The sequence below is a fragment of the Peromyscus californicus genome, unplaced genomic scaffold (genome assembly GCF_007827085.1).
Source record: "Peromyscus californicus insignis strain IS unplaced genomic scaffold, ASM782708v3 Scaffold_4__1_contigs__length_199733344, whole genome shotgun sequence".
Taxonomy (NCBI): Eukaryota; Metazoa; Chordata; class Mammalia; order Rodentia; family Cricetidae; genus Peromyscus; species Peromyscus californicus.
The window spans coordinates 98083338-98092210 of NW_026294562.1; the positions used below are offsets into that span (position 1 = coordinate 98083338).

General features: G+C 40.0%; 1 protein-coding gene across 1 annotated transcript; it reads left to right on the forward strand.

Moving 5' to 3' along the window:
• The first annotated feature begins 1057 nt into the window (after window positions 1-1057).
• On the forward strand, window positions 1058-2014 carry LOC128094358 (olfactory receptor 52N2). The gene has a single exon (XM_052712685.1). The coding sequence runs from the start codon at window positions 1058-1060 to the stop codon at window positions 2012-2014; it is 957 nt and encodes a 318-aa protein (XP_052568645.1).
• The last annotated feature ends 6859 nt before the right edge of the window (window positions 2015-8873 follow it).

Genomic DNA, 8873 nt, shown 5'->3' on the forward strand with positions numbered 1-8873 from the left:
CTATTTTGTGTTGCAAAGAAGCTTTAATTCAGAGTCAGGGTCCCTACATCTCTACTGTAAATATGTTATAAAAAGAAGCTCATATTTTTAGAGAATAGACTTTTAGGAACCTAGTTTTTTTCTTATTTGAGATATATTTTAGTGTCATTAATAGTGCTGAAATAACTGTAGAACACTATGGAGCCCAGAAATCTGACATGGGAAATTCGAGACAAAATTCCCTGTACTGTAGAAGGCAAAGGAATAACTGGGTTTGATTTGTCTGTGATGTGATGGGCATTATGGGTAGATTACTCACTATGATTGAGAGACAGTGTGGATTCCTGCGCTTGTTGATTAGTTCTAAGTTTCGAGCCGAATGCAGACCCAACAGTTCAAATCTCTCCAAATATCCTGGCCCCCTCCTTTTTTTTAATGTGGCTTTTGTACCCTCTGGCTATGTTAGGATTGAGACATGTAAGGTACCATGTGTATTCCAAATACACAGACAAATTCTCTTCAGAAATTCTAGTGGCTAATAGCTTTGTAACCTTTAAGTAATAGCAGCCTTTCAGGAAATCTGATAAGATTTCCCTGGATTTCATTCCAGATTTAAAGATGTGTTTTTCCCTCCTCTCTGACACATGGGGACAGATTTCAACTGCTTGGAGGTCATAGAATCTAGCATTTCCTTTTGTAATATGGTGCTCAATAATAACAATAATGATTACTGCTTGTATTCCTGGAATATTCCTTATTCATAGTCTTAGCATATTGTATAAAATTATCCTTTTCCATAATCTTGTCAACACTGAGTTTAATGCACTTGTTACATCACTGTAGAGAGTTAAAGGTGAACCATAAATTGGTTAATCAACTAGTCAGCATCATACACCATGTCAAGTGAAAAGTGGCAGTAGACTATGAAACTACATAGAATGACTGCAAACATTTTTAATGATTTCATTTTAATGCTATTATTTGTTTTCTAAGCCCTCTACTTACCTTTTATTTATATACTTTCCCAGAAAACTGACATTATTGTTGGGTATAAAATGCTCTCATCCTGCCAGCCATTATGTCTGGAGCCAACAGCTCCAGCCTGACCCCAGAATTCTTTATCCTGAATGGTGTTCCCGGGCTGGAAGCTGCACATGTCTGGATTTCTCTGCCATTCTGCTTCATGTACATGATTGCTGTTGTGGGGAACTGTGGACTTATCTACCTCATTGGCCATGAGGAGGCTCTGCACCGGCCCATGTACTACTTCCTGGCCTTACTCTCCTTCACTGATGTCACCTTGTGCACCACCACCGTGCCCAATATGCTGTGCATATTCTGGTTCAACTTCAAGGAGATTGGATTTAATTCTTGCTTGGTCCAGATGTTCTTTGTCCATATGTTGACTGGAATGGAATCTGGTGTGCTCATGCTCATGGCCCTGGACCGTTATGTAGCTATCTGCTATCCTCTTCGTTATACCACCATCCTCACCAACCCTGTGATTGCCAAGGCTGGTCTTGCTACTTTCTTGAGAAGTGTGATGCTCATCTTTCCATTTACTGTCCTCACCAAGCGCTTGCCCTATTGCCGAGGCACCCTTATTCCCCACACTTACTGTGATCACATGTCTGTGGCCAAGGTATCCTGTGGCAATGCCAAGGTCAATGCAATCTATGGCCTTATGGTGGCTCTACTGATTGGTGTGTTTGACATTTGCTGTATCTCTGTGTCTTACACTATGATACTTCGAGCAGTGGTGAGTCTGTCCTCTTCAGATGCTCGTCACAAAGCCTTCAGCACCTGTACATCTCACATCTGTGCTATTGTGATTACATATGTGCCTGCCTTTTTTACTTTCTTCACTCATCGTTTTGGAGGACACACTATTCCCCATCACATCCACATCATAGTGGCCAACCTCTACCTGCTACTGCCCCCGACCATGAATCCAATTGTTTATGGTGTCAAGACCAAGCAGATTCGGGAAAGTGTAATCAAATTTTTACTCGGAGACAAAATGGGCATTACCTAAAACAAATGCATTTTAAGACCAGTTGCAGCTGCTTGTGATGAGGAAAATAGTGGAACAAAATGTCATAAAAGATGAGTGGAAATAGTATTAATTCATCTAACATGTAAATGTTCTGAAGCCTTTGTAATCATAGATTATGAAATATTCTTTGTAAGGAAAGTTCTGCCAAAGTATAGAATGTAGAAATTAGTACACAATGTACTCATTCCTTATAATTTTATTATGTTTACAAAATTGTACATAAATAGAAATGATGAAAATATAATGAAATGATGGGTATAGGCTAAATGTCAATCTGTGTTCTGTATTTAAAGGATAGGCTTGTGGTAATTTGGGACAATCTTGTCCTCTCCACTAAGGGGCAAACTCTACTTAGATAGATCAAGTACATTGCTGATGTAGAAAACATGGGTTCAGTGCTGCAGTGTATATAAGACAAACTGTATTTTGATATTGTTGTGGAGTACTCCAATTCTAATTATTTGTTAACTTTGTAAATACTCTCTAAGTGTGGCTGAGCTGGCCTACCCTGGTAATCATATTGGTGAATACCCTAACTGTCATCATAGAGCCTTCATCCAGTAACTAGTGAAAGCAGATGCAGAGATCCACAGCCAGGCTGAGCTCCAGAAGTCCAGTTGGAGACAGGGAAGAGGGATTCTATGAGCAAGGGGCATCAAGATCAGATGGGGAAACTTACAGATACAACCCAACCATGCTAGTGGGAACTCATGAACTTTAGACCAACAGCTGTGGAGCATGCATGGGACTGGACTAGGCCTTCTGCATAAGCAAAAGACAGTTGTGTAGCTGGTTCTGTTTAAGGGGGCCCTGGCAGTGGGAATAGGATCCATCCCTGGCACATGAACTGGCTTTTTGGAGCCCAGTACCTATGGTGGGACACTTTGCACAGCCTTGGTGCAGGAGGAGGGGCTTGGACCTGCCTCTACTGAATGTACCAGGTTCTGCTGACTCCTCATTGGAGGCCTTATCTTTTCAGAGGAAGGGATGGGGGTGGGCTGGCGGGGGAGGCTGGGGAAGGAGCAGGAGGAGGGATGAGAGGGGGATCTGTGGTTGGTATGTAAAATGAATAAAAAATTTTTTTAATAATAAATAAATAAATACTCTCTAGTTTTCTTAAATGACCAAGAGTTCTATTCTTCCTGAACATTCATTTTCTAAGCTTCATGGAAAATGGATCTACGAGACTTAATTCCATTATTGATTAAGAAGGTAAAATCATCAGGTTACTACAGTATTTGATATTATTTCACTAATTCACTCATTTTTGAGACACAAAATACAATTAACTAACACTATTAACTATAAACTGGATCTAATTTGAGGAATACAGAGCTGAATGTCAAATAATTCCAAATTGCAAGGCACTGACAATAGACATACTGGCCAGGGAAATGTGATGAAACACATATGAAAAAAAGGAGAAGAGAGCATTAAAAATGGATGCAATCTTGAAGAAGGACATTTTAGTGGACAACTATTAGAATATTTCATTGGTTTTGGATTCAGTTAGTCTGAAGGTTAAATTCTTTGATTTCTAAGGATTAGACATTGTCCTGTTAATGAATTCCTGTAAAATGTCAACTTCTATACTTTTTTCAAATCTGGCAAAAGCTTACCAATAAAATGTATCTGGATAATTAAATATGCCAGTTCTTAAAGAAATAACACAACATGGTCTCTGGTATATTCTAATCATTTAATTAATTGTGCTATTATATATGAGCTGTTACTTTCAACTCAGACTCATTGTGAACATCAGTGTCTAATGAGAAATCTTTCCTCAGTAGAGGATTAGTTTTCATTCTTTCTGTCTCTTCCTCTCTCTCTCTCTCTCTCTCTCTCTCTCTCTCTCTATATATATATATATATATATATATATATATATATATATATATATATATATAATAAACAACAATATAATAATATGTGTTAATAATTTATATCAATTAATAATTTATTTTATTGGTTTTTGAAGACAGGGTGTCTCTGTATTACAGCCCTGGCTGTCCTGGAACTACTGTGTAGACCACGCAGGCCTTGAACTCACAGAGATCCGCCTACCTCTGCCTCCCCGAATGCTGGGATTAAAGGCACATGCCACCATCACCTAGCAGGGATCAGTTTTCTATGACTGAGCTTTTGTTGGCTTCTCACAAGCATGCTAGTATAGACCAAACACTTTTATTTCTTTTTTTCTCTAAATTTTTCTATACAATATATTCTGATTATATTCTTCCCTTCTCCCAACTTTTTCTAGATCCTCCTTACCTCCCTAGCCACCCAACTTCATGTTCTTTCTCTCTCTTAAAAGAAAAAACAAAAAACAAAATAGACCAACTAACAACAACAAAACCAAAAACAATAAGACAAAATATACCAAAACAAAAGATACACAAAAAACACAGAGTCCATTTTTGTTGGCTAACTCCTCCTGGGCATGGGCTTGTCTTGGAGTATGGTTGATATACACAGTGACATTCTATTGGAGAAAATTGATTTTCCCTTTCCCAACAGGTATCAGTTGCAAATAGCCCTTTGGTTATGGGTGGAATGCTGTGTCTACTTTCCCTTTTCAGTAGCTGGATTTTGTCTGGTTGGAACCTGTGCAGGTCGTGTATGTGCTGTCACATTCTCTGTGTGTTTATATGTGTATCAGTCCTGCTGTGTCTACAACACACTGTTTCCTTGAATTCATCCGCCCCTCTTCTGCATAGATTTCTGAGCCTTGACAGGGGAAGGTGTGGTGAAAGACCTGCTATTTAAGACTGATTGCTCCAAAGTCATTCAACATTCTGCACATTGCCTAATTATTGTTTCTCTGTGTTAATGCCCATCTACTGCAAGAGGAAGCTTTTCTGATCAGCATTAGGTTTTTGTTTTTGTTTGTTTGCTTTGTTGTTTTTATGTTCTCTATGTGCCTGGCTCTCTACTCTTTACTGAGACAGGTAAATGATTAAAAACTCTACTGAATTCTACTAGAGACAGAGATGTCTTGAGATGAGTATAATTACAACTAAGTGAATGCTGATTGTTATTTATAAGAGGCAGTGAGTGAAGGTTTTAACGAGAAAGTGGGCTATAAGATGACTCTATGTAAGTACTTAGGGAGTAGAGGAAGATAAGCAGTATTGTTAAATGTTAAGGGTAAGGAAACATTTTCAGTTATAAAGCTTCCAAAAGTAGGGGGAACAAAAGCATGACAAGAAAGGCAGTAGAAGGTCTGTCAGGGAAGGTCTGGAAATGTTTCTTCACAGGACACCAGACACAGCTCTGCCCTTCACCTTTGAGTTAACAAGTTTTCAGAAAAACATTTAATCCTAATCTGTTGCCAAGTAGACAGTGTCTTTGATGGTCAGATTTCCACATAGCCTCTGCCTCCTGAGTCCTCAGTTCATCTCCCTATGTCTCCTCAGCTTTTTTCGGCTTTCCAAAAACAAACAAACAAATAAACAAACAAAAATCACAATTACCCAGTTTCTACTAGTGTTCTGATTGTACCCTTACAGGTTCTCCTCAGGACTCAGGGTGTCCGTGGGAGAGTGAAGCCTCTCCATGTTTTCCTCTGGAATTTCTTTCAAGATATAAAAATATTCTCAAGGACATAACAACCACAATAACAGGAAAACCTATGTTTTCCAGATAATATATTTAAAATTATAAGCTCATTTGATCCTAAAAGCAGGTTTGAAAATGACAATAATTTGTACACATTTTAGGCAAACTGAGGCACCAGGATTGTGGGAGCCCATTTTCAGATTCCTCATGGCTTTACTCAGCAGGGCCTCATTGATAGGATGATTAGGACCATGGGCCTGAGTGCAGGTGTCTGGGATGGTCTGCACTTGGCTGTGCTGGGGGAGGAGGTCTTTTGCTCCACCCCTTGGCGAATCTATAAATACCCTGGGGGCAGAGACAGTCAGGGCTCCTTGGAATAGGTTCCAGACCCTCTTGAGGCTATCCTTTATTTTTTCTTTATCTCTGCACTATAAATCCTTCTAATATTTCCAGCTGCTCACACTCAAAAAAAACTCTGGGGAACTGTGGGGTTGGTGGGTAAATGCCCCACAGAATGGAGCCATGAACAGGGACTAAAGAAAAAAAGGGGGGGACTAAAGACAAATGAACAGGGACTAAAGAAAAAGGAAAATAAGTTTTATTAGAGTTTTTGGCTAAAGTTCGAGTTAGACCCTGCCAGTGGAAAGGGACATGTCTGATGCTGCAGCGCAAAATTCTCTATCAAAATTTTCAATCTTCTATCCCTTTCTCAATTTCTATCTGTGAAAAATAAGTATAAGGTATAGTGTAGTAATATAGTGTAGGAAAACTTAGAAATGTGTAAGATCGCGTAGAAAATTTTAAGATAACTAAAAACAACTAGACAGAAAAACTCTTCAATTTTCTAACTTTGTGGGCTATGAATGCAAACGGGGGGGGGGGAATCTTTCTTTGGGTTTTATGGGTAGTAAAAGCTCTTTAAGCTTATGGGGAAGAAAGCTTCCTATGGAAGCTTTTGTCCTAGGGACAGTTGAAATACTAAGTCCAAGCAGCAGGAGAAAGTGTTTTCTCCCTGAGGCAAAAATGCGGGTGTAAAAAGTCAAACAGTTTAAAGTCCAGAAGTCTTGGGAAAAGTTGGTCTTTCTCTCTCGGGGGAAAAACTTCTCTTAAACTAAAAAGCTTTTCTTAAAAAATTTGGGGAAAAAAATCTCTAAAAAGCCTTAATCTTTCTCAAACTAAAAGCTCTTTTAAAAAAAAACTAAAGCCTTTTTCTCTCTTAGAAGGACAAAAATTAGAATCACCTGAAGATACTAGTATGGGAATCACCTGTGATTCACTCTAGGGAAAACAAACTTAAGACAGCAAAACCTAAGTTCTTTCAAGTTTGAAAAATTCTCTCTGCAAAGCATGAGGCAGGGATGGAGTTCCTTAAAACCTCTTCTAAGCTCTGTCTCTTCAAGCTAGTAAAAGACAGTGGGTCAGAGTACCCTGTGAGAGTGTGGGTAAAGAGCTACAGAGAGCCCAAAAGGGCGGAAAACTTTACTGGGAAAAGCAAAAAAGCCGAGCTGAGGCATCAAAGGTTTTGTTTGAGGGTTTCAGAATGAAAAGGTGCTCCTAATCGTGCTAATGCAAAGATCCCCTGAATCAATTCAAACTCTATTAGCATTGTATCCTCTCTTCTGACCAAAAACCCAGAGGCAACTGGCCAGCGTCTCTGAGTTGGAGTGCATTTCAGGGATACTAGGGTTCCTGCAGTTGTAAACTTCCTGCAGCACAGAGCTGAGGCAGGAAGGTGCAGGACCCAGGGGAAAACTGCTAATGAACAAACAAAACTAAAGCCGGTGGGAACAGCACAGTTGTCCACTTTCCTACAAGTCCCGGTTGATAGGTCCACAGCTGCAAAAAGAAATCTGAGAAAGCTTTCCTATCAGAGTAAGGACCTTTCTGGGAAAACAGTAAAGCTGAAGCAGTTGTGCTGCTGCGTCAGAACGCTGTCTAGGGAAAGAGCCCAGCCAGGGCAGAACAGAACTAGTAAAGCTTTCTTTTCTGTCAGAGAAAGCACCTCTTTGAGAAAAGCTTTGTTTCAACTGACTCCCGATGAGATGAGGGAGTGTAGCCCTAAGGGGTGATTGCCTCTGGCATAAACTCTGTCATTGAGCACCCAGACAAGCAAATGCAACCCACTGGGGGACTGGGCCAGGTGAAAGGCCTGAGGGAAAAACACCTGTCTTAATGGGAGTTTAGAAATGGCAAAAACCTCCCTTGTTAGATTTTCAGTCTGTACACAAACTGCACAGACCCCGAAAACAAACAGACAAAAAGCCCCTACCTTCAGTAGCAGGGAAAGCCGCCACTGTAGTGTCGGAAACTGTTTCTGGGGTAGAGGGGATAAACTGAGACCAAACTGGGAACTTTCTGAAAGACTCTGAAGAAACAGAAGGGACAGATACCTCCCCAGAAAATGCATGCCCTGAAAAAGCTGCTAGAATTTGAGGCAGATTCGGGGTGAGAAAAAAGCCCCTAACTCCAAAAGCAGCTAGCAGAGGTACAGAACCACAGACAGATCCCTGAAGCTCTGCATCTGGGGAGGAACAAGCAAAATGAGAATAAAATCAGTGGGAGAAAATCTCTGAAAGAGCTATGGAAAAGCTGTTGTAAATGATCTTGTTTTTCACTGACTGGCTAAGACAAACACAAGCCCGGAGGAAAGTTGCTATCAGAAATGCCAGTCTCAATGCGCGCTAACGAGGCAGGTGCGGTTCTGATTCCGGGACCAGTGTCTGATGGAGAAACACCTGTTAAAGCCAGCTGAGGAGAGAATGGGAATCTCCCAACATGCCATAGCTGAAAATGTAAAATGCTTGTTCAAATCTCTTGTTGCAAAAGCAAAAAACTTTGTTCAAACCCCCCGGGGAAGAATTTGTAAGCAAGTCTGGTAAAAGAGAACCAGTTGACTCTCAGACCCGGAAAGAACTATGGGAAATGACTGATATAAGGGAAATGATATAAGGGACTGATATTATTATGGACTGATATAAGGGAAATGCATCCTGGGAAAGGTAGTTTTTCCGTTAAAGATGGCGACATTGCCCTGAAACACTTTTGTCAGCTAGAAAATATGTTCATGGTAAACTTAAAATACAGCTTTTAAAAGAATAAGGAGGAAAATCTAAGAATTTAAGTGTCAGTTCCAATGAAAAATTGAAAGGATACAGAACTAGGTGCTTCGCGGTTTGGGGCTCCATTGGTAAAATGCCTTATTTACCCTAATAGTTGTGCAAATTTTACGATAGTTGGATGACAAAAAGCTACCTATAAGAGCAAACAAGCCACTTTAAAA